Source organism: Sphaerodactylus townsendi, linkage group LG10 (assembly GCF_021028975.2).
Source record: "Sphaerodactylus townsendi isolate TG3544 linkage group LG10, MPM_Stown_v2.3, whole genome shotgun sequence".
Lineage (NCBI taxonomy): Eukaryota > Metazoa > Chordata > Lepidosauria > Squamata > Sphaerodactylidae > Sphaerodactylus > Sphaerodactylus townsendi.
In genome coordinates, this window is record NC_059434.1 from 48,728,156 (window position 1) to 48,754,300 (window position 26,145).

General features: G+C 39.8%; 1 protein-coding gene across 4 annotated transcripts; it reads right to left on the reverse strand.

Moving 5' to 3' along the window:
* Positions 1 to 217: 217 nt before the first annotated feature.
* On the reverse strand, positions 218 to 3,636 carry LSM6 (LSM6 homolog, U6 small nuclear RNA and mRNA degradation associated). 4 transcript variants are annotated; one of them, XM_048508842.1, is made up of 4 exons: positions 3,511 to 3,636; positions 2,442 to 2,552; positions 1,252 to 1,365; positions 218 to 477 (listed from the first exon to the last, which is right to left on the reverse strand). In XM_048508842.1, exons 2-4 carry the CDS (start codon positions 2,533 to 2,535, stop codon positions 443 to 445), a joined length of 243 nt encoding a protein of 80 aa, XP_048364799.1. In that variant the 5' UTR covers positions 2,536 to 2,552; positions 3,511 to 3,636; the 3' UTR covers positions 218 to 442. The 4 variants fall into 4 exon arrangements, with proteins under 4 accessions (XP_048364799.1, XP_048364802.1, XP_048364801.1 ...); XM_048508845.1 differs by having other exon boundaries at positions 2,442 to 2,544; positions 3,511 to 3,624; XM_048508844.1 differs by having other exon boundaries at positions 3,382 to 3,518.
* Positions 3,637 to 26,145: the final 22,509 nt, after the last annotated feature.

A 26,145-nucleotide genomic window follows, 5' to 3' on the forward strand; every position in this document is an offset into this window, starting at 1 on the left:
TGTCACTGATACCACCATACCCTTTTAAAATATTTTTGAGGTAAGTTGTTAAAACCCTAACTTTTTTTACTTACCTAGACAATCACACAAACTGGAAAGCTGACTTTGACACATTGGCAACTTAACCAGTTTTACTGTGGCATGATTTTCTGACCAGAAACTGTCTGTGTTAGTACAGGATGACGTTTAACATTAGTTTTACAGCACAGAGATCAAATTATTTTTCCACTTTTATTTAATTCCACTCTGTAACATAAGGTATTCCAAACAATTCATCCGAAAATGTTCGACTTTGTTAATATACATACTAAAAAACTGTCCAGTCTTCCATACAGAGTCAGCAGCTTTACAGCAGAATGCAACAAATATCACTACGAATCATCAACAACAAATAAAACTAGGTTAAGAAACAAAAGTCGCAATCCAAGACCTTCTGGCATATTCACATTCTCCTCTTCTGTGTACTTATATACAAAACTGTAAAAAAAAGAGAGAGGCAAATGGTAAAGATGTTTTACAGACACCTGGCAGGATGTGACAGATAAGAAATGGTTGTAACAGGCAGTATCTCACATACTATTCAACATTATTCCTAGAGTTATTTTTGTAGGTTTATAATCACATTAGGGTTAGTAAATGAAAAATCTCAGCAGTAAGCCTGACTCACTTAAGACATGGTCCAGTAATAGTTAAGGACTGTTAAGCCTACTGACTACAGGGCAAGAAGTTCAACCACATACATAACTTTCTCAATGGAAACACTAGAACCAGCTAGATCATGGACACAGTGTATTGCTCCTCTCTCATTTTACATGTACAAGTTTGATCATTCTTAAATATATACCATTGTTCAAAGAATGGAGTACTTTAAAAAAAACCTGCAACAACATGAGAAATCCTACTGGAAGAGCTACTTTCAATTCCTGCACCATGAAGTGCTTAAACAAGCAAACAGTTTCCCCAGCCCACTTTCCCCAGTAATTCTTTCCTGCTATCATCGCTAAATAAACAAACAAGCAAACATAAATAAATAAATAAATAAAAGTTTACTGTGCAAAATTCTGCCTTCCTTCCCACCTTCCAGTTCCTTTCCTCTGTGGAAAAAACTGGATGCCAAATTAAGGAACAATCTTGAAAAACTAGTAGAAAATGTAAGCTGACACAAAAATTAGGCAGAGTAGAAGGGAGTCACGAGAACCCAGGGCTTAGCTGTATCATTTGTTCTCCACATCTAGGACTGAGCATAGTTACCATTGTTTCCTCTGATAAATGCATCCCCATATTTATTCTTCAGTTGCCCATTTACATATTCTTCAGTTTGTTCCAAAGCTATGTTCATATACCCATCCAGGCAAGCCAGAACACCTAGTAAATACAAATGCCACAAAACAGCTCAGATTTCAGAACTATAGTTTTCCTAATGAAACATGGTATTGAATGCAAGTTAGGGAAAATGAATGAACAAACTGAAACACACAGTTGGTGAGAATGTGGGATAGGTATGGGACTACTGCCACCACACTGTCATCCACACAGTGACATGATCAAGTCACCATCTATCCATCGTTTGGTATATGAAATAGATCATCACTGCAGCAAAGCCCTGTCACAAGATCAGTAGTTTCTCTTCCAAAAGCTGCAAAATGCCATTCTTTCATTGATAGACTCTGGTGAGACTTACTATTCTGAGGTAAATAGTCATGAATTTAAAAGACAGAGGAACACTAAGCTTAATAGAATGAGAAGAAGCAGCCCTGCACCCAAAGGTAAGTCTTTTGTCTCTGTCATACATGCACAGATAAATTCATAGTCTGCAGACCCAGCCTGTCAAACCTTTATTCCAGCTATGAAGTTATTAAAAACCCTACTTATTCAAGAACCATTTTTTCAGTTCCACAGTATGAATCACAGGTGCCCTGTTTAAATATAGAATGCAAGTAGACAGCTGACTTGGATTAAGGAAAAATAAATGTTATGTTAGATTTATTATGGTTATTAATATTAATATTGCTATGAATCATAAATGATCTAAAAGGCACATCACCACATTTACTTTAAAGCAAATTCAGCTGATTTCAAAGCAACTTAATTTTAGGAAAGTGTGCTTAAAATCAAGTATTGGTCTTTAAACCTTAAAAAATGTAATACTTAAAAACACAACCATATTCTCAAAGTTCCCAACTGTTTTACCAGTATAAAACTGATGTTATATGAAATCATACTGTGCTGTTATGACGGCATCATTGACAGATATGCTGATATGCATGTTAAGTACTTAATGTAAGGTTTTAATTTGAAATAACTTCAGTTACAAACAAAAGCATCAAATGAATGAATTACTCTACAAGTTTAAGCACAGATTTTAACAGGACAAAATTCTGAATGATCTTTATGAACTGAAATATATCAAATGTTTAGAAAAGTAGGTTAGGAGGACTTACCTCGATAATCAACTCCAGAATTTAACTTCACAACAACTGGTCTCCCTATTATTTGTTTCAAAAAATCACTGGGGGTTTGTTTCCGTAGACTCATTTTGATGGACTGCGAAGCTACATACAGGAGAAAAATAGGAAAACGGCTTAAAAGCAGAACTCAAAACAGATCACCAAATGCTCAGCAAATAGTAGCAGTGTGGTGGTTCTTAAAAGCATTCACTAGAGAAAAAAATATCAAACAGCAGAATAAAAGAAAAATTTTACAGTATAATCACTGCACAAAACTATCCTCTAAAGTTTAAACCACACAAGGTTTGATATCCTTAACAATAAGCTTTGTCTATGATCATCTAAGGCATCTGTTCACCATACATCACAACCTCAAAATATCTAAAGTAGTCAAGTATGGCTTTTCTTTTCCATATGACTTAAAAAAAACGTCAAAGCACTGTGGAATCCATGTTGTTTCTAACATTCTGGATATGAATTATATATAAACAGCTAATCTAAGAAACACACCCACAGACACACTCATCCCACACCCACAGGTTTTCAGACTTCTACTGAGTATTGGCTAAATTAATGAAGTTGAATGGGAAGAAATGCACCACACACAGATTAAATACATTATATATACATATAACCTGAATCAGGCCTTCCAGTATTTGGTGAAAGCACTTCAATGTAACTTTACCACCATTCCAGGGGGAGAGGGGGGCAGGTAATTGTTTGGATAAAGTGGTCTCCCAGAAGATGTATTTCCTCCAATATCACAATAAGTGTGATCTATTATTATACCCCTGCATACATAAAACCCTCTAAATCTGCATTACTTTTAAGTCTCATTTCTAGTTTAAGGCTATCAGTCAAACTACATGCACCAACGTACTTATTTCTTCTACAGGAGAAAATAATGCCGATATTGCAAACACACCGCAAATACCTTCAGGGTCTTTAGGAAACGTGGATAGAATGATTTAGTGTGCTTGGGAACAAGGGTGTTCTGATAACCAGCGCGCGAACCGCCCTCCAACGCTACACTCGCTCCCCTTGCCCGCCTGCAGGTACTCACCCGCGCGCTCTCGGCTCACGTTCGTTAGCCTTCCGGGAGATTTTTCCGATCAAGGGATGATGGGCTGCTTTCCGGACCAATCAGCGTTTTCTGGCTTCAGCAGCCGCTACGGGTCCCGGATTTGGCCAAAATGTGAGCAATTATTCGACGGGGGGAGGGACGGAAGAGAGGAAAGGGTTCCTTAACACTTCTAGGATTTGTAGCTTCCCCGCCCCCCCAGGGAATAGATTCCCGATGGGCTGCAGTATAGTGTTAGTCTATAGAACCAAAAATAAAAAGGACCCCCGGTGGGACAGTAAACACTTTGTGTCGTGACATCTGCTTCAGTAAATCTAGAAAAAAAAAAACCCCTTCATCAGGAGCGTGAAGGCTGAGGACCACGCCGCGTGCCTCTGGCAGCAAGCTTTGGGGCACAACACACTTAAAAGACTCCTATTGCAATTCACTAGAAGTCTGTGGTCACAGCAAAAGGGGATAAGAAATTTTAAAAAGCAGTTTATTTACTTAAACGTATTACACCAAAGAGGAACAAAGGGGTTTTGTTTTCAAATCTATAAGTTTCTCAGAATGTTACAAAACATTTTATTGCCCTAATAATATTATTAGAAAAATGCAATGATATTGTATGCTCCCCAAAATTGTTTCCAGGCTGTCGGGAAATAAAGTTGCAATTAGACTTTGGAAGACTTATGTCTACTCTCAAATGAAGGCTGACGGTCAACAGTCACATATTCTCAAATCTCCATTAAATTTTATCTCAGTTAAAAAACAACAACCTTCCTCAAAACTGTCTAGGGAATCTTCACTTCTTTTTCATCATAAACAAAGGAGGATAGGAATTGATTCTCCAAAGCTGGGGTCACCAAACTTTTTGAGGCTGGGCACTTTGGGGACTTTGACATAGGGTGATGAGGATGGGAAAAATGCAAAATGGCTGCCACAGGAGGCGGAGGCAGCCACAAAATGGCAGGGAGTAAGATTATACATAACTTCAATAGTAATTCTTCCAGCATTTCAGGCAGAAGCCTTGTTTCAGGCAGATGTCTTTTAATCTGTACTGTCAATCAGATCTCCAGTGACCAATCAGAAGCTCTGACAGGCAAAAGGCCTAGCTAGTTCCATCCATTTTCTAAAAACACTTAGGGCGTTTCTGCACAGCCAATTACAGCGTTGGGCCATCGGTGTTATTGGCAACTCTGCAGCAATGGAGTGTTCGCATGGGCGGGCGCTTCTGGTAGGACATATGTAGCGACTATTGGCTGGAATCCCATGGCGCATCATTAGCGCCCCAGATCAGTGGTGGCGACTTTATACTCCAGATGCCAGGATTATATCGCATCGAACCCCGCCAGCATGTTCAATTGGCCATGCCGAAGGGGCTTGATGGAATTGTAAACTATACATCTGAGTGCCAAAGGTTCACTTTGCATCAGGGCCTCCTAGACTCACTACTAGGACAGGCAGGTTCCTCCAGACTGGGGCCAGCTTTTTTGGCCCGTGCAGAAACAGCCTTATAGTTGAAAATATTGTTGAAGCCAGGAAAGGTTTCAGCGGATGCCATAGTTCTCATGGATACCACACTGGGGCTCTCTGGTCCAGAGTATGGTACAGTAGACTCAATCTCTCTTTGGGGCCATTTTCAAATCAGCTGATTGGCAAGTTACATTTTGTGTTGTTCTGTAAGCTGGGGTCGGGTTCCCAGGAGACAAGTAGCATACAAATGCTGTACAGCAAGCAAAGCAGATGTGAGATGAACAGTTGCTTTGCCACACACTGGGATATAAGACAATAAACTGCATATGAATTAATGCACATCCAAAATGAAGCATTGTATGCATTAGACAACACAGTCTATTCCTGCAATGTCTAGGCCAATTCTGGATGTGTTGCCAAGCCATCATGTCTCATATTTTATATGGATACTCAAAGATGCTTCGCATATAAAATATGTGACAGCTCATGAATTGAGTGGCCATCTGACTTTTTGACAAATGTCATGAAAGGAGAGATTAGGGGAAGGAAGTACTTAATTGTCACTGACTGAAAGTATTTCATGCATTGGCTGAAAGTATTTCTTGTTAGCATGCTATTTCCATTAATTTAAAAAAACTCCTTTGCCAAGCAAAGCAAGAAGTTTCGGGATGATTGTAGTAGTTCTCCCCAGAAAAATGATGTCAACAAGAGGAAGGGGTAGACGCTCTAAAATGGCAATAGCAATTTCATTTCTGGCCATAAGAGGAAGCAGCGATATTCACAAGGGTTTCACATGGGATTGATTTTCACACACAAGTCTTCTGTACAAACCGCTCTGCAGTGTTTTTGCCCCATGCTTACTAATTTCAATGGAACAAGCATGAGACATTTTAAAATGTCCCCCCCACAAACACATGCATACTTCCTGTCTGATAGTTCCCACTAATTTCAGTGACTGACGGTGCTATTCTAAGCAGCGTTACACCCTTCTAGACACTAATTTAGGTCAATAAATTTAGAAGACAGTAATTCTGTTTAGGACTGTGCTGACGTTCTTTAATGTGTGTTTAAGATTGCAGTGTAAGATCATGGATGGGTATTTGGAGGGTAGGAGAGTTCTGATGATCTGCTGTGGTATATTTGGTACCTTCTAGCCATACTGCACAGTCCCTTCTTTTTACAGGAAGTACATTCTAAATTTCTGGTTTTCATTAAATCTGTGGAGTCATGACTAATGCTTGTGCAACAGGGAGATGTGTATCATATCCAGCTGCTTCAGGCAGTGACAGAAGAACTCAAACCTACTGAATTTCTTTTTATTGGGCAGCATTCAGTAACTGTAAAGATGAAACATAATTCCAGGGCAACCTAACTTGGAGCAGACTTGAGATCTCTACATTAGCCAGTGAACAGGTAGACAATGAACAGAGCAGGACCTAATGTGTTTTGATAAGCTGATGTGATTTAAGCATTCCTTTACAGTCTTAGTTTAGGACAGTTTTGCATTTCATTTTCATGAAAAAATAAAACGGAATTTTTACCCATGGGAAACATTTTCTCTAAATAGATCTTGGGGAGGGGGCAGTAAATACTACTTTCAAATACACTCACTGTTTTATTTTCTCACTCTCTGGAAGAGCAATGGGGCCTGTGGAAGAGGTTGTGTTAATGTCCTAACAACAAGTTGTGCTGCATTTAATATGAAAACCACTGACACATTCTATTTCTACAACAGAATACTCTTGCTTTATTGCCTGGGTAGTGCTTAACATGAATCTGAGGCATCACCAGACATATCAGATTTTGATAAGGACTTTGATCCATATCAAAAGAGTTTCTTGAACTATAGGAGATGTTCAGTTAGAGGCGTCACGGGAAACACAATGTCTTCTTCCCCACGTGTTCTTCGAGGTCTGTAATCTTCTGCATCCATTCAGCTTTTCATTTATAAAGCTGGAATTTTTTTTTATTAAACACTATTTGGTGTTATTTGTGATAGTGCTTTCAGTGCTGACATTTGTAAATAACAGAGATCCTTTCATAATACTGTGCTGTGGTTGAATGTTTAATGTTGGAAAGGGCAAGGGAATATCATGTACTGAGCAGTAGTTTCACTCAGCAAGAGTCCTCCCAACATCTACACTAAAATTTACTGGAGGGAATTCTGGCACAGTTCAAGTCAATGGAAACGCTTCTGTTATTTCCTGGGTAGTTCACCGTAGCTCACTGTCTTGCCTCCTGTTTCCCTATTACAGTTTAATACTTTATATATAAGCTTTCTTTGCTTTTCTGAAAAATAAACAGAACTCTCTGGTGTTATCTGGGTAAAAATTAGGATACTGGAGCTCTGACTAAATTTCAAGAATCATCTAGCCACCCAGTGTATGTAGATAGATCCAATTCTCATTTAAAGCTATTGAGTGTATTTGTTTCACTGTAGCTGCCTTATCATTAAAAAGATGTGTTCAAAATCAGCATTGGGAGTGCAAAATGTAAAACCTAATGAACACTTGGACAGCCAACTTAGTGTAGTGGTTAAGTTAAGCTAGACTAGGTCAGGGGTCTGCAACCTTTTACGCTCGAAGAGCCGTTTGGACCCATTTTCCACGGAAAAGAAAACACATAGAGCCGCAAATACTTTTTGACATTTAAAATGAAGATAACACTGTGTATTTTGGTTTTTTTACCTTTAGCTTTGTATAAAAAAGTTATAGTGTGTTGCTTATCAAATCCATGAAGTGCTACAGAGAAAAATATATTTTATTTATGTAAAGAACAAATTTTGGTTAATATTTTGAACCTTTAAAAAATAACAAAAAAACATGCCAAATTCCCTTCCTCTCCCAAAATGGTAGAGAGACGCCCCCCCCCCCACACACACAATAACACATGGATCCCAGTTTTCGCAAGAAGGCTGCTCTTGCCCCTGCCCTGTCTCTTTGTTCATGGTGTTTGGCTCAAGTCGACAGGTAAAGCGGGCGGCTTCTGGCAGCCCCTTCCATCCATGGCAGAGCTTGAAGAGTTCCCCAGCTCCAAGCCAATGGCGGAAAAGGTTGTGCAGGAAGCTGCCGGGCTGCCTCCATCGCAAGCGGGCTAAACGCCCACCAGGAGCAGCTCTCGGGGACAGGGGAGACTCCAGCAACCAGGCCACCTCCCTCCCTCCCAAACAACAGCCGTGGATGCCCCCCCCACACACACAGATCCAGCCATAAGAAGGCTGCCTTGGCGCTCGCTTCAGCTGCTTCCAGCTGCTCTGGGGGGTGTTTGGCCATTGCTCAACAGGTGGGAGGCAGGCTTCTGCAGCTCCTTCCTTTTCCATCCATGGCAGAGCTAAGAGTTCCCCAGCCTGAAGCGCCATGGCGGGAAAGAGGCTGCAGAAGCCGCCGCTGCCCATCGAAAGCAAGCCAAACGCCTTCAGGAGCAGCCGGGGACATGGGGCAGGGAGACCAGCACCCAGGCCACCCTCCCCTCCCAAACAGTGGATGCCTCCCCTCTCCATTAATGCGTGATCCAGCCAAGAAGGCTGTTCTTGCTCATCTTCTTAAAGTTGCTCTGAAGGGCTAAGCTTAGCTTGCTCGACGGGCAGCGGCAGCTTCTGCAGCCCTCCTTCCATCCATGGCAGAGCTAAGAGTTCTCCAGCTCTGCCATGGCGGGAAAGAGGCTGCAGAAGCCGCCGCTGCCCATCGAGCAAGCCAAATGCCCACCAGAGCAGCCGGGGACAGGGCAGGGAGACCGGCGCCCAGGCCACCCCCTCCCTCCCTCCCAAACAGCTGACAGATACCCACTCACCCCCCCCCATCCCGTGCACAATTGCAGCCATGAAGGCTGCCTTGCACTTGCCTTGCCCCCGGCTGCTCTGGTGGGCGTTTGGCTTGCTCCACGGGTGGTGGCAGCTTCTGCAGCCCTCCTTCCCTCCATGGCAGAGCTGAGAGGCCCCAGCTCTGCCATGGCGGGAAAAAGGCTGCAGAAGCAGCCGCCGCCCGTCGAGCAAGCCAAACGCCCACCAGAGCAGCCGGGGACAGGGCAGGGAGACCGGCGCCCAGGCCACCCCCTCCCTCCCTCCTGCAGAGGGGCTGGGAGCCGCACCCCAAGCTCGAAAGAGCCGTTTGCGGCTCGGGAGCCGCGGGTTCCTGACCCCTGGACTAGGTTAAGTTGTTAGAGGAGGAAACCCAGATTCAAATCCCCATTTGTGGCATGGAACCTTGCTGGATTATCTTGGGCCTGTCATATACTCTCAACCTTGACCCTAGCTAGCTAGCCAGATGGATGGATGGATGGATGGATGGATGGATGGATGGATGGATGGATGGATGGATGGATGGATGGATGGATGGATGGATGGATGGATATTTCATTTATACCCCGCTCTTTTCTGGAAGACTCAATACCAGAGTCATGATATGGAAGAAGGCAATGACAAATTATCTCCCAATGTCTCTTGCCTTAAAAACCCTATGGGTTCAATATCAGTCAGCTGTGACTTGATAGCAAAAAATATACGGATGTAGTATAAGAGACTGAGCAACAAAGTAGGTAGTCTCTGGTCTGAATCTTGCATTTGCTATAGATTTACTAGGTGGTCTTAGTGACCTGCCTCATTCTCACACATCCAACCCCCATCTGCAACACTGGATGACAACACCCCAACAACTTTTCACCAACTTTTTTCCAGAGGTAAAAGACAATGTACGAGAGGTACTTTGTGCATGCAAAAGTATTATACAAATGCCATATATCACCATTATTAAAACAAATGGTTTTCTTATAAAGAAACATTGCAAAACACCAGCAAGCAAGCATCCAATACTACCCTGAACTAATGACCAGTCCAATTGCTTCCACAAAATAGAAATATTAAGATTCAGAGCTCAGGTTGGGCAAAGCAAGTAAAACTTAACCAAGAAATTATCTGTGGCACCAGTTCTGAAAATTCCTGGGAAGTATTAGAGATGTCACAGATGTTATACTTTTGTGTTGTGTTGTTATGAACATCCGTGTTTGCCAAACCAAACAAGGGATACAAATATGTGTAAGAGTGGGGGTGGGCATGGGACTGTGGCTAGCATTAGAACCTTACGGCCAAACTACACTCCCACTCAAACACATATTTTGTATACCTTATTTGGTCTATCTGATGTTTATAACAATATAATACGCAAGCATAACCTCCGGTGACATTTTCAGTAGGTCCCAGGTACTTTCAGAACTAACGACACAGGGAATCTCTTGGTTAACTCAGCTTTACTTCAACTCTGATCTCTACTAACTTCACAAGCTAGTCCTCGGACTTAAATCTGATACCTACATTTTCCCCTTTTCTCCTCTTCTAATGTTCATTTTAGCACTTAAAGTAGATTTTAATTTGAGGTAAGCTAACTTCCATTCAGTCAGACATTTATCAACATTTCTGATCTGTAAACTGAGAAGCATGTAAAATGAAAGTCATCCTTTTAAAGCAGTGATTCCCAACCTTTTTTCACTTGCATCCTTCTTTGCATTTCCCTAAAACTGTGCCCCCACATTAGCAAACCCATTACGTATTTTTGTACACTCCCAAACACTCTGGCAAGTACCCCAGGCATACACGGATCCCAGGTTGGGAACTGTTTTAAAGCAACCGTTCTTAAATAATTTGTATTTTTTTAAAAGGTACAACCCAGCTTTCTCCCAGTACGGATTCATGGCTTTTAAAATGGCTAAAACTATATCATATCTCAATAAATAAAATGCAACAAAACAAAACAGCCCTTATAAACACACAACCACAATTTAATCAAGTAACCAGCTTGAATTAAGCATTAAAAATGTCAATCTTATTATAATTAGATTATAAATACATTAGCAATGTATTCGTGATGGATTCGTGATGCAGCCTGATTTACTTCAATAGCTAAGAGACCTCTTAGACATTGACATGATGCTCAGATGATGCTGCATGAGAGGCGCAGAACAAATTTTAGACAACTAGGATTTTTAATAGCAGTTGGGGTGCCATGGTATTGGCCAAACACTGGAAGTCCTGAACCATTTGCTGTTCCTTTCAATACTACAGTTGTCAAAAATTCAAGTAAGTAATCTGAAGCATCCTGGAAAACACTGGGCCAACAGACCAATTGGTGTATGCCTTATCTCTTTTACTGGTCAACCAGAGTGAATATTAATTATTAACAAATGGAGGGTGGAAACAGCCGTTGAAAATTAAAAACCTTCATATTGTTGGACTCAACCTTAATATATCCACAAAGATCATGTCATCACATCTGTTAATGAGCAATCTAAGAACGCTGCATTTCATGAGTGACAAAATCTAAAAGACCTCAAAGATGTAGTCTTCAAATAGCTTAATTAATCCATAATTAATAGACTTGTTTAAACAGTTCAAAACTTTGTATGTTAAAAAAATCTATTTGTTTTGGTTTACACAAGCATGACAGAAATATGGCTTCATCATAACTTGGCTTACATACTTACATTTGTGTATGTGTTAGGGTTGCCAGCTCCAGCTTGGGAAATTCCTGGAGATATGGGGTGGAGTCTAGGGAAGGCGGGGTTTAGGGAGGTGTAGGACCTCAGCAGGGTATAATACCATAAAGCCTATCATCCAGAGTGGCTTTTTATTTCTTCAGGGGAACTGGTCTCTGTCAACTGTAATTCCAGGATAGCTGTCATACCAGAAAATATCCAGGTCCTACCTGGATGTTGGCAATGCTTGTGTGTTTGTGTGTGTGTTTAAACAGATATTTAGATCAGATTGAGTACATCACTTAATTCTTCCACTGTGAGTTATAGCAAATCTGAAGTCGTATTATTCATTGTGATCGGACAGAAGCTGCCCTTGTCTTTTAATCAAGATGAACTTGAAAGGAGAACATTGAAAGTGGCAGAAATTATTTATAATTTTGCCATAAAAGTTTATGTACAGCATTCCAAATTTCATACGTTTGCTCTGGTACTGGCCTTGAGATATAAAACAATGGAAGGTTCCTTTACATTGGGCGTTTGTTGAAAGGTCATAAATCAAAATGATAGAACTCATAGTCATTCCTTGCTCATCATATTTTCATATTAACATCTTCACCTCAAACATAAATGGTTACAAAGTTAGAATGAGAAGAGCTATGTTGGCCATTGTCAATTCAGCTTAATGATGGAAATCCAGACAATGGAACATTTACCTACTGCCGAGTGCTAAAATGGGAATGATTTCAGAATCCTTATGCACAGACAGGACCCAATTAAAAGTTTATGGCCAACTGTAAAACATAAAGTGATATTGAACAGTCTCTCTTGTTCTCCTTTTACTGAAGTACAAAACACTGAAAACTGAGTTTTCTTGCCTCATACTCATAAAGATGCCTTTCCTTGCATCAACAGAGCTAACCAGAGGATTAAAACTGTGTCATAGCGACATATTTATTTGCTTTTATCTGTAGTCCAACCTGTTTCAAATGCTTGTTGTAATAACAACAGATGGAGAATATAACATTTTGCCTATATTAGAATTTGATGCTCACATAACCCTTCCCCCGGTTATCGAGAACTAATTGAAATTATAAATTGTACATCCCTTGGAAGACACTTGTATCAGGGCTCTTGTAAGTCATTGGGGAACGGTTACCCATAGCTAAAGGGAAACCACCATGCGTATTTCCTTTTTAAAAAATTGATGCAATATATAGCAGAAAAGAAAACATGCATCTAATAAAATTACAGTGGGAAGCTCCACTCATTGGAGTTTTCAGTCATATAAAGATAAAGTACACAATGTACAATTTACAGTTTCAAATTTTTCAGACTTCTCTATCCCAATCTTGAGAGAAGATAAGACAACACAAAGTATTACTTACTAAATCTAACCTAGTACAAATTATATATATTTATAGCTATTCAACAAATTAACCACTTATCCTAACATTATCATCAGACAAATTTGTCCCAAAAGAAGTTTTTAATGGTATCCACTGTTCTTCTTTCTTCTAGGTCTCACTTGTCTATAATTATAATGATATTAAATCTAAATCCATAAACATAAAAGATTTTTTCATACCAGTCACACATTAGCGGTTTTCTCCATTTTCTAGCAATAAACATTCTGGCAGCAGCTAACAGGTAAGTGTGTTGGTGTGTTGATTTAATTTTCGATCATTATATGATCCTAAAAAGTAAAACTCTGGTGTAAATTTAAGCTGAATATTCAATATTCTTTGGACTTGTTTGTGTATTTGTAACCAGATTTTTAATTTTTTTTTACATGGCTACCAAGCATGAAAGAAGGTTCCAATGTTTTTACCACATTTCCAACATAAAGGTGGGTATTTCTTGTCTATTTTAGATATTACAGGCAGAGTAAGGCACTATCTGTGTATCATCTTATATAAGTTTTCCCGTATCTCTACATTTGTTATATTTGCATAGGTATGTTTCCAAATTATTTCCCTTTAATCCAGTGTGATATTTCTCCCAATATTTTCAGACCATTCCAACATGCTGGTTCTAATGAATTCCTCTTCTGTACCGTATTTCAATAACAATTGGTAAATTTTGCTACTTAATTTCTTGTTCCCTTTTTCCAGAATTTCATCCAATTTGGAAGGCTTTGATGAAAACCTCCAGGTCCTTTCATCCTTTTTAAAGTAATGCAACAATTGCAAGTAAGTATACTTATTACATTCCCTATCTTCGATCCTTTTCATCTTTATTTTTAAGTTTTACACTATTATTTTCAAATTTCAGTATTTCTTTATACGTAGGCCAAATGTTATTTTTATTTAAGTCTTTTATTTTTAGGGCTTCCAAGCTCAATATCCATAATGGTACTGTTCTGTACAGCAGATCTTTACATTTGCAGTGGAGCACCGCTTATGGGGAAGTGATAGAACCCTTTCTCACCTTTACTCAGGCACCAATCCCCATTCAGCACTTACTTACAGTGCAATCCAAAAAACACTCTCCTGGGAGTGATGGTCAAAGGTGTCATCAATTCACAGCCAATTTATGGTGACCTAGTAGAGTTTTCAATGCAAGAAACAACCAGAGGTGGAATTTGCCATTGCCTGTCTCTTTCTGCTATCCCTGCCAATAATTTTGGATACACTAAATACACTCTAAATAGCTGCTCCCACACAGAGGTCTTTTTCCTACTTGGCTGCTGAACTTTGGCGGGGGGGAGGGGAGGAGCACAGGGAAAGATGGGAGGAGAGGAGCGCAGGGAAGGGTGTTCCACACAACTTTGTCCTGTAATTATCCTGTTTCCAGGTTTTCCTTGTCCTTAATACAGTCTTTCTCAAATGTGTTTTATCCTAATATTCTTAGGAAGAATGCAGTCCAAACATGTGAGCAGGCCATCGCAGAGGAATGGTGTGCATTATCCTGTCTTGCAACAGTTCCTTCCAAATTGGCACCATTTCCCCAGCATTTTCCCCTTCTTTAGTGCCTGAGGGCTTTTTGGTTTTTTTTAAATCAATCATTGTTATAGCACTATAGTGGTATAGTGCTGTGACAATCTATTGCTACTTATCTACAACATATGTCCCCCTAAAAGTCTTCAGGCTATTATCCTTAATTTATTAACAGTGGTTGAGACTATCATATGCTAAATTATAGAAGCAAAATGCATTTCCAAAAAACCCCAGGAATGGTTTAATAAAATAACAGTGTACTACATTTTAATCTGAATTGTAGCATTACAAAAAGTCAGTGATGTGGAAAGATCAGATGCACTTTGTGTGTGTAAAATGCCATCAAGTCCCAGCTGACTAATGGCAACTCAGGAGGGGTTTTAAGGCAGGAAACTGACAGAGGTGGTTTGCCACTGCTTTCCTCTGCATAACGACCCTGGCATTCCTTGGTGGTCTCCCACCCAAGTACTAAACAGGACTGACTCTGATGAGATCTGATGAGAGCAGGCTCACCTGGGCCATCCATGTCAAGGCAGATGTACTGTAGCACTTAGTTATTCAGTGGATGGAGTTGCGAAAAGACAGAGGTGTAAGGAAGATGTATTTTGGTTTTCTAATATAATTTTTAATATAATTTTTAACAACTAGAACTACAGCAACTATAATAAAGGAGAAAGACAAAAGGTATCCAGTCACTCTAATCTACTTACAAAAGTAAAAAAAATGTAGGACCTTCATGACTTCCTGCCCTAGCTCTGTTGTCAAATTTATCTATATCAGGGGTAGGGAACCTTTAACACTCAAAGAGCCATTTGGACCCGTTTTCCACGGGAAAAGAAAACCGCAAATAATTTTTGACATTTAAAATAAAGATAACACTGTATATATTGGGTTTTTTTACCTTTACTCCACTCATTCTAGTTAAAGATAGATGTACTCCACCTGCTGCCTGTAGGTGGGTATGGACAGCCATGCCATTCCTACAGAAGGAAAAAGTAACTCCACCAACAAGCAAGCAGGGGGGTTCGAGTGTGACCATTGTTCAGCTTGTCCTGCTGGAAGGAGAGGGTGACCCTACTTCCTGCTATTCTAGGCAGGATGAAGTCATGGCTCGGCCTCTCAAGCAGCCACTGTAGCCTGCCCGGCCTCCAACGGGCTGGCAGAGGGAGCTCCGTAGCTACTACCAGCCGGCCATGGTGATTGAGCGCCTCACTCACATACCTGTGGCTGGGCATGATGAAGTCAAGGCTCGGCTTGTGGAGCCACAGTGCAACAGCAGAAGAGCCGCATGCGGCTCTCGAGCCACAGGTTCCCTACCCCTGATCTATATCCTTTTTTACATTTTTTGCTTTAAACATTGAACCCAACATAATTTCTTCCTTATTTATAAACATTTATTAATGTATAAATATAAACTTGAAGCAATACAAAAAAAGAAAAAAAATCTGTCTTCCTAATTTAATTTCCCAAAGTTTAAGACTTCTACCATAAATTTCACCCTCCGTCCCTTATCCCCATCTCTTAACTTTGTATCAAACTTTGTCATTCCCACTTTAATTATCATTAATCTCTTATACAACAGTTAGTTAAAACCCTTAATTAAGCCAAATGCCTACTTTTAAGTAAGCTCTTTCTTCACCTTCTTGAAGATTTCTTTAGCACTTGCTATAGAAGTAATTATTTGCTGCTGTCCCTGGAATTACAACAGATCCTCAGGCTACAGAGATCAATTCCCCTGGATAAAATGGCTGCTTTGAAAGGGGAAGTTTATGGCATTTTACTCTGCTGAGGTCTACTCTGCCGCAACCCCCACCCTCCTCAGACTCCACCTACAAAATCTCCAAGAGTTTTCCAATCCAGAGCTGGCAGCCCTCCTGCCATATGAAACCCATTGAGGAAACAGCTACAGTCGTTAAGAAGCATTAGCCATTACTATACCTTTTTCCACAAAAAGATCTCAGGAGATGTGTGAATTAATCTGCCACATCTTCCCATACCCTTTAAAGACATTAATTCCCTCAGCAATTAGATTTTAGCCAAGCCCACAGGGTAGAACCATTCACTTTAGATTGAAAGCTCTAAAACAATATAGACAGACATATACGTAAAATAATCAACAGCTACCCTTTGTAAACAAGCAGAGTGGATTATTTGCAGCCTCAGCTATCATAAATGGCCTCTTTCCAGAGATGCTGGAGCACAGCAGAAATCTGCATGCCTGCAGCTCGTTCATGGCTCACCCTGAAGAAGAGTGGAGCTGATTATCAGCCTTGTCACCTATAATAATCTGTTAGGTGGAAATGAAAGTGGTACTGGATTCAGTCCAGTCCCCACCTTTCTTTGCCTCTTTTCACAATACATTATAAGTGTTGTCAGAGCTAATAGTATTTATCATCTATTTGCCAGCATCTATGAAGTGCTGAGGTACTGTATCTACACACAGGTGCTGGATGCAAGATTCCTTCCTTCCCTTTTGTGCCCCTAGTAAAGACTAAGCTAAAAGAAAAATCTGTTCCTGCTGATGTGACAAGGCCGCATCTCTAGGGGTCTTGCCATGCTCATCCCGTGGTGTTTGCACGGTAGTGGGTTCAACGTGGGATTTTTGAAAAGAATCACCAAATTGAGGGAAATATCGTGGGACAAACCTGCTTTGGGACCGGGAACCATGCAAACTTCTTGGCCAAACTGGGATATTTCCCTTGCTCAACCCAGGATATTTGGACCGTGCAGAAACAATCCTGGATGGCCAAATACCACAACCTGTATTGTCTCCTAGTAGGCTAAACACAGGAGACCCTAAATTGTTCTCGTCCAATATTTAAGAGAGCTAGTATTGTGTAATATAGTGTTGGACTAGGATCAGGGAAATCCAAATCCCCACTTACGCCCTGGGAGCTTGCTGGATGACCTTGGGCAAGCCATACATTCACATCCCTCCTGGAGGAGAAAGGAATGATGTAAACTGCTTTGGGTCCCCATTGGGGTGAAAGATAGGAAATGAAACAAGTAAATAAGATAAATAAGATAAAATCTGAAACTTTACACTTTTCAGGAATATGATTAAGACTTCTGACACAGGAGAGATATAATGTCCCACAGTTGCAGATTCGATTCTTGTTGTGGATCTTCTCAAAAGTTCTCGCAGATTTTTTTTGCTCCTGTTCTGATTCTGGACTTCACTGATTTTTTTGTTAATGTTCAGAATTCATTGGTGGAAAGGTATACAGCTTTAGCTGTTAGTCAGCACACATTATAATGCTGGAAAGTAAGGTAACTGGCCACTAACATGTGTCAGTGAATTCAGATGGATACTGAGCAAACAGTTACACCTCTCCTATTAAAATCAATGTGACATCAGAGTGCTACTTTTAGCCTACATTCTGATTCAGGGTTTTATTAATATTTATGCTATGTCTACTTTTCAAGTTTGGATTGCTTTACTCATTACCCTTCTCAATAGCTTTGGAAAACAGTCACTTGTGGCATAATCCTATGTATGTCTACTCGAACAGAAGTAAGTCGCAGAACATTCCGTGGTACCTACAAACCAATCCTGCATAGCATCACACTATTACATTCCCATTTCCCAGGTAGAGAACTGAGGCTGACAGAAATTGAATTGCTAAAAGATGAGTCAATAGCTCAGGCAGCGCTTTGAATCTTTCATCTTTTTTCTCTTTGGAAAGATGTTTCCAATCAATTTATTGAAAGTAGGTAAGTATTACTATAGACCTGAATGCTGCTAGACAGAGACTGATGCATTATTTATATTTTTATTGCTGGTCAAAAAGCATTTTCCTATCAGATCCCTTAATAGTGTGTATAATAGTTGAATACTGTTACAGCCATTTCCTAGAGGCTGCACAGCATTGTTTGATACTTTGTTTTATGTGTGATTTAAGGATAAAAAACAGGTTAAATTATTGTATGTCATTTCTTCTGAGGCTGGAGGGCTAAAGTCAATGGGAAAGGGTAATGATTTATTGCATGAGCAAGTTTAAAATGTATGCACTAATACATTTTACTGAACTGTATATTCATGCTATATTCCTCAGGCTCTTAAAGCTGGGTATATTTTTTGTAAAAAAAAAAAAAAACAGCTCTCTGAATTCAGAAATATCTCATGAAAACTGCCCTAACTAGATACTGGCAGAGTTATGAAAGCACACACGCACACACAATATTAAAGTAACCTCATTGCCACTGTGTATTTTTCTCCTTCAAACATGAAAGCAGAATTCTTATCTCCATATTTTTGTAATGAATGCTCCCCAAGCACAGGCTACCATGGCAGATTTACAACCTTTGAGCAAGAGAACTGACAGGCATTCTAATGTGAAAGGAGATATGATGTCTTTAATGTACAATGATGTCACTTATACAAGGGGGGGTGTGTGTGTGTGTGTAGGGGGGGCATGTACTGTTGGTGCTTTTTCATCCGTTTTTTTTTTCTTTGCACGGCTACAGTCACCAAAGGAAGACTGCTTGCTATGTTAATGACCTTTTTTAACCAGAGAAAGGTCACAAATAATTGATTTTTTTTAAAGAAAGAGATTCTGCTCATCTGGGTAGAAGGCACACTCTGGGGTTAGAAGAACATCCTCCTGTAGAGGTGCATGCACTGTGGGATGCTGAAGTCAAGAACAGTCTAGGCAGAACTAATCGTGCAAGCATCAAAAGGCAAGATGTGAAACCAAATGGATAATGAATGTCTTTCAGAAGAGTTAAAATTAAAATCTGATTGCTTGTTGACCATCCATTCCCCACTCATTTCAACATCCTTCACTGGATCTATGAACTTGAAAGTGGAGTGGCTGGTTATTTTCTGAGAAAGTCAACAGGCATCTATATGATTATCATTTGTAAAACAAGCTTAAAAGGTTTAAATCTCTATGTTCTTATTTACCTAACAGGAAGTTCTGCTAAATTCAGTGATGCTTACTTGAATGTGTATGCAAAAGTACTGTAATTTTACTCTAGTTTTAGCAGGGACATTTTCCATATCTCGTATTTACGGATGACTATATGACTCACAGGCTGTTCTCATGCTCTCATCAATGTGATTTCATTAAACCAATAGTTCCAGCACCAAACTCTGGTTAGTCTGCTAGATTTAAACAAGAAGTCCAAGTTTGTGTATGATCTCTGGTTTGCCTGATTCTAGACCTTCCATTTACCCATCTAGGTCTAGGAATTACACTGGAGAGCAATCAAACATATAGTTTTAGAGGGTGCCCATGATGGTCTGCAGTAAAAGAGCTAAATTCAAGTGCAGTAGGACCTTAGAGACCAACACAATTGTCAGGGGAGTCAGATCTGATAAAGGGTCTTTGATTCTCAAAAGCTCATACCCCCTAAAGCTTGTTTGCCTCTAAGGTGCTACTGGACTAGAGTCTTACTGTTGAAACAAAAACACTTTATAGTACAATCATTATTGGTATATCTTCTTGTGGACTGGCACTGAATAATATGACCGTAATTGTGTAATCAAATTTCAGCCCCTCTCCAACCTCCTGTTGTTGGAAAAAGTTAATGAGGGCTTGTTTGCTTGGCAGCTTGAGCGAGATTGGAGTTACCTGCCAGCTTTCTGGACTTCTGCCAGTATAGATTTTGTTCATACATGTGGCCTTCACTGACAATTTGACACAAAAGTGTCAATTTTATATTTGAATAATTCTTTTTTGAATAATTCTTTTTTATGTTTTTCTGTGTTCATGCGTACATATTAAAACATGAGTACGGGAATCACAGTGATGGAACCTTACAGTCTTTCACATGATGACAGTCACTGATTATACTTGTTATTATAAGGGAGTTGCCAGAGGTTAGTAATCTGCAATTGTGCTGCATATCTCTGGCACTTTCTCAGTAAAATGGGTTAGAGAGATACTCTTTTTCACTTTCACAAAATAAATTTTTGAACTTGTGTTAACCAATTTTTTTTTTTAAGAATAACAACCCAATACAGATCCCTTGGGCGGCTGGGAAGGGAGTCATTGCCGTGGTGCTACACTGCCTCCACAAGACCTCTAGGTAGTGTGGAGAGGAAGCCAAAAGACAAAAAAAACCCCAAAACCCTACAGCCCAGAAGCCCTCTATAGGGCTTAATGGAATCACACCACACACAACTTCGAATGCCAGGCCACAGTGTTTCCAGTCCTAAAGCCTGGGTGGAGGCCGACTATTGTGAACTCTGCTCCTGGAAAAGCCCTGGCTCCTAGAAAAGCCCATGCCAGTGTCCAATCAGATGCTACTGCTGCCCTGCAGTGGCCCCAATTTCTGGGTTTCACTGTCACAGAGCTGCTCGACCTTTGCCCTCTCTGTTGGCCAGGATGCCCCTTGCACTGGCGGTGGGGACAAACATGTCAACAGCATCCTCCCCTGATCCCTCAACCCATTCACCCTCCTCCCATCTGAATTGAGCAGCTAATCTTTTTATTTGCAGTAGCAACATCTTTGCTTGATTACAGCGTCTGCAGCACCATCCTAAGCAGAGGTACAATAATGGATCCGTGAATTTAGAAAGGTGTTTTAGGATGACACTGCTATAGAAAAAAAATAATCTCAGCTTAATTTTCCTAATAATGTTTTTGTAAATCCTTTTCTTACCAAAGAACACAACACCACCAACATCCAAAAAGATAAAGGCAAAAACATTACAGAAAAAAAGAAAACAAACAAAAATATATAAGGGTTCCCAAATTACAGTAAACATAGTCAAACCTAAATGTTTACCACTTACTCCCTACTTACAGTCAAAATAAAAATTAATTCTTAATTGATATTATTAATACAATTCACATTTTTCTCTTTTATATCTTTTTCTTTGATCGTCTATGCCTCAAACTGACAAATAAATTCATCCCCCCACCCTATTTTTATGCAGAAAGTCCACCAAGGGTTTCCAGTTAGCAATTAATTTTGAATTTTCCTAATAAGTTAAATGGATGGAGAGTGATTGATCAATTACAGCTTTGTTCTGGCATTCAAAAAACCTGCAATATTCTTAAGGTTGTTGTGATATTATAAAGGTATAATATAAAATGAGCAACCATCTAATGGAAATTATGAAAAAATAATTGTCTAAGATTATCTTGTACCATAGTACAAATGTTCTATGAGCTTTCAAGGAGATGAGACAGGTTAAAAGTTTCCAAATGGGTAATATATAGTGCAGTCCTAAACAGTTGCACGTTTCTAAGACCATAGAATCATAGAATTGGAAGAAGCCACAAAGGCCATCAAGTCCAACCTCCTGCCATGCAGGAATACACAATCAAAGCATTCCTGACAGCTGGCCATCCAACCTCTGTTTAACAACCTCCAAAGAGGTTAGTTGTTAGTTTTGGCCCAGCTCTCTAATCTGTCCCTGTCCTCTTGGTTATAAGATACCCCTCCCTTCAACCACAGCACAGTGGTTAACAGTAGTGGACGCTAATCTGGACTCTAACAGTAGTGGACTCTAATCTGAAGAACCAGTTTTGATCCACCAATCCTCCACATGAAACCTGCCGAGTGACCTTGGGCCAGTCACAATTCCCTCAGAACTCTCTCAGCCCTCGTAAATGCAGGAAATGGCAAATAATCCATTCTTTGTTTGGTCTTTCTACCAAACTGTATGCATTTTAGGGCAAGTGTTTCTTGTTAGCATGATGATAGCCAAGTGAAACCAGCAACTAGCTAGTTGTGATATCTTTTCTGGTCATCAACAACTGATTCTAAATGCTGCTTATTTTTTGTAGTGCTAAGATTGCTTCTGCTTAAAAGAGAGTTATGTTACAAAGCATTATACAGATGTCTGTCCACATAATCCCAACTGTGACAGCTATAATTCACATACCCTTCTTAAACATTCATATCCAAACGGGAAAGTGCCTTTGAACTGCCTGTAAGGGACAGTGTGATTGGCGGAAAGTACAGTAGAAGCCTGTCTTCCACTAAAACTTTGGTGGTGTGTTCAGCATGAAATCCATTCTGATCAATGCCGTCCAAGCATAACTATCAATAAGAGGAACTCAAGGCAGAAAAGAACTACTGTTTTATGTCACAAAGTAGCCCTTGTTAGCACAAAATCTTTGCTTTTGGATGCTGGACAAACAGGGCAATGAAAAAAGTGACAGCCCCTTTTTATGCCTGCTTTTAATGTAATTGCCTAGTGTGTTAAATCCATTTTACAATATATTTGGTTAATTTGAAATATTGACTGAAGTATTTGCTTGTACAGCTCTGGTCTGTAATGCAGAAAACTATATATCTAAATGGACTTTTTTTTTTGCCTTAGATCATCCTTTAGAATACACTCAGAGAGGTGCTTTGTTCTGTTCCATATCAATACCCAATTTCAAGCCATATGCTTGGTGGCAATAATACATTGCTTCTTTTACACAAGTCAATAAGTGATCTTCATTGCAGAAAATCTGTTTAAAAGACAGCCTGTCTGATTATTCTAGGAAGATCAACATCTTGAGATGCAGATCATCTTGTACCTTTCTGTGCCTAGACCAGTGGTGGCGAACTTATGGCACGGGTGCCAGAGGTGGCACTCAGAGCCCTCTCTGTGGGCACGCGTGCACAGAGTTTGTCATGTGATAATAGTGTAATTATTTCAGGGAGATTATTATCATTAAACCTAAGACCTAGTTTTGGGGAAGCAGTGTAGGTAACCCTGTTAAGCACTGTTAAACCCTACTGATTTTCATGGGAAGAACGAAAGTATGATCCTTTACCTGGGAGTAAGCTCGGTTGCTGGCAATGGGGCTTGCTTCTGAGTAAACCCTCCTAGGGTCGTGATTCACCCGTTCAAAGTGTTGCATGGTTGCTTCAAAGCAAAGACATCAACTACCACCAAGCTTACTCCCGAGTAACGCGCACCTTGGAGCCAACCGTTTTTTCTAAACTAAAACCTCAGTATTCAGGTTAAATTGCCATGTTGGCACTTTGCGATAAATAGGTGGGTTTTGGGTTGCAGTTTGGGCACTCTGTCTCAAAAAGGTTCGCCATCACTGGCCTAGACCTACATGTAAAATGTATAATTCACAAAAATCTAATGATTTGATGTTATATTTCATAAATGGATGACTAAAAGTTTTCAAAGAATAGTAGTGACTCAATTTTAGATGTGAGTTCATACTTGCTGAGCATCTCTAGTGCTAATTTTTCAACAAAAAAGAGCACAGATAATCCATTTATTTAACTGACTAGCAAAACATTCAATGTATTTGGCGAAAGGCTAGATATTTGGATAAACCAGAAAGTATTACATCAATAGAAAGGATATGCATGACAAACGATTTGTGATCACTGAGGTTTGTAAAGTAGGGAATCATGTAATATTGAAATTGAGGATCTTGGCTGGAAATTGAGTGTCTCTTGGTGAGAAAGAAGAATTTGATTTTTTGCTCCCAATTTCACTACCTGAAAGACGGAGTTAATCATGCATGTGCAGATATATAACTGCATTTTGTCGATGGAGAAAATAGAAACTGAGAAGTCATGTCTGATTTTAGAAATGTGAGCCCGAGTCATATCTTTGTGGGAAATATAATCCATTTAACTTTGCCTCACCCAACAGCTTTCATTATATTCACAGGAACTACTAGCAAACCTGGTAAAGAATCTATTTCATTTTGAAGTTGACATCTCTCCTTCTGGTAATGGAGAAACCTGCACAGAATGAACATTGCAAGAGGTTTAAACATCTATAGTTAGTTCAAAGAAAAATGAATTGCCATAACCTAAAGGTATGTGAGGCTATATGCACAGTGGAACCATTCTCTTCCATGTATACTCTAGAGCTTTCACATGTTACCACACCAATTGCTTTCTCTATTCTAGGATTTTAATACTAAGGTTGCATCTGCCATTATGGCACTATTATTAAACTATAGCAGCCTTTCATACCTAGTTTATCATGCAAACATCCAATTGTGAATTATTGCTATTCCATTACTGGTGCCCTAATATCTAGAGATACGTTGATACAGTCTAAGATTCTGGACATATGTTGGGATTTTTTTAAAAAAATTATAGCTAGTAAAATAGCCTGATGTTGACAGGAAATATAATCAATAATTTCAGACAATAAATCAAACTGCAAAAATGCAGCAATCTCCTTTCCTCTAATCTGGATTAAGAAGCAGGAAAATGACAAAGATAAGTGTAAAACAGACCTTCTGAGGACTTCATTTTTTACTAATTGAAACTCTGAAAAAAATGTTTTGGCTCACTTTTCAGATGCAGTAGCAAGTACCCAATCCTTGTTCAAGTTCAGTTTCTGCTGGTGAATCAGCATAACTATGGCATTTATTTGACAAGCGTTGTGGCTATGAATTGTTTGTCAGTTATGGATATGAATATCTTAATCCAGTTGTTTGGCAATATTCTGAAGAAGTTGTTCTCTAATTCCTCAAATATTGGGGGTGGGGGGAATGGAACAGATGGAACAATATTATCTTTGTCTACATGCACCTCTGACTGATTACAATACCCTTCTATCACTGTGTCCTTATCTCTTTTGGTCTGTTTTCTGCCCCACCACAATCTAATCCAGTAGTTCTCAACCTGGGGGTCGCGACCCCTTTGGGGGTTGAACAACCCTTTCACAGGGGTCACCTAAGACTCTTTGCATCAGTGTTCTCCATCTGTAAAATGGATAAATGTTAGGACTGGGGGTCACCACAACATGAGGAACTGTATTAAAGGGTCGTGGGCGGCATTAGGAAGGTTGAGAACAACTGATCTAATCCAAGTTCAGCACACAACCTTTCTCAAGCCACGTCACTTCTGCTTCAATAATTACTTTGCCATTCAAACTATGTGAACAATTATACCTAAAAGTCAGTCAAAACTCAAACCCCTAGGCAAGCAAGAATTAAAGGGGAGAAAAACGTGAAAGAACCAGAAGAGGAATTAAACAGGTGAATTTGTGTTCAGCCAAATGTTAACCATGCTTTTAAAAGAAAGAATGAAAATGCAAGAATGGGGAATCAGATTGAACTTCTAGAAATGGAGGGAAAGAGTGGGCTGGATACAGACTACAGTGGCAATTTTCACTGCCCCCCCCCCACACACACACACATTCACATCATTCACTCAGGTTCCTCGTCCCCCAGGAGTGGTATATCATGGAGATCAATGGGGTTTATTGAAATGGGGAAGCTAGGAAAGTTTCATTCCACTGATGGAAAATTTAGTCTGATTCCACCCTAGTGGAAGGAATAAGGAAAAGCATGAACATCTCAAACAAAGATTCCGCATGGGCCAAAAACAGCGATAAACCCTTTTACACCATTTTAAAACCATTTTACACCGTTTTCACACATCTGTTTTTGGCCCATGCAGAATCCGCCATAGTAGTCTTGGAGTAATAGATTTGATGTCAAATCACATTGTTCCAAATGTCACAACAAAGTCCACGCACAGGTGTCACAATGCTGTGTTAAGCAGGCACACTGAATTGTGCCATCAAGTTCACATCATCATGAATTTGAGAGCCACATTAGTAAAAAAAGTACTATAGTGCTGAAGAAATTTTTACACTGATAATGTTTACCACTTTGAAGTATTCAGAGCCATTCACATACTTTATCTTAAATTAAAGTGTTCTGCCTTTACATGACAGTCATTTCTAGAGCAAGACTTTATTTTCCTTTGCAATAACCAGAATAAGCTAACCATTAGGCACCCTTATAAAAAAATTAAGAACCAATGGTCTACTTCAGCAAAAAGTTCCTTCTGGCTTCCTTCCTTTAGCTGACTCAGCAAT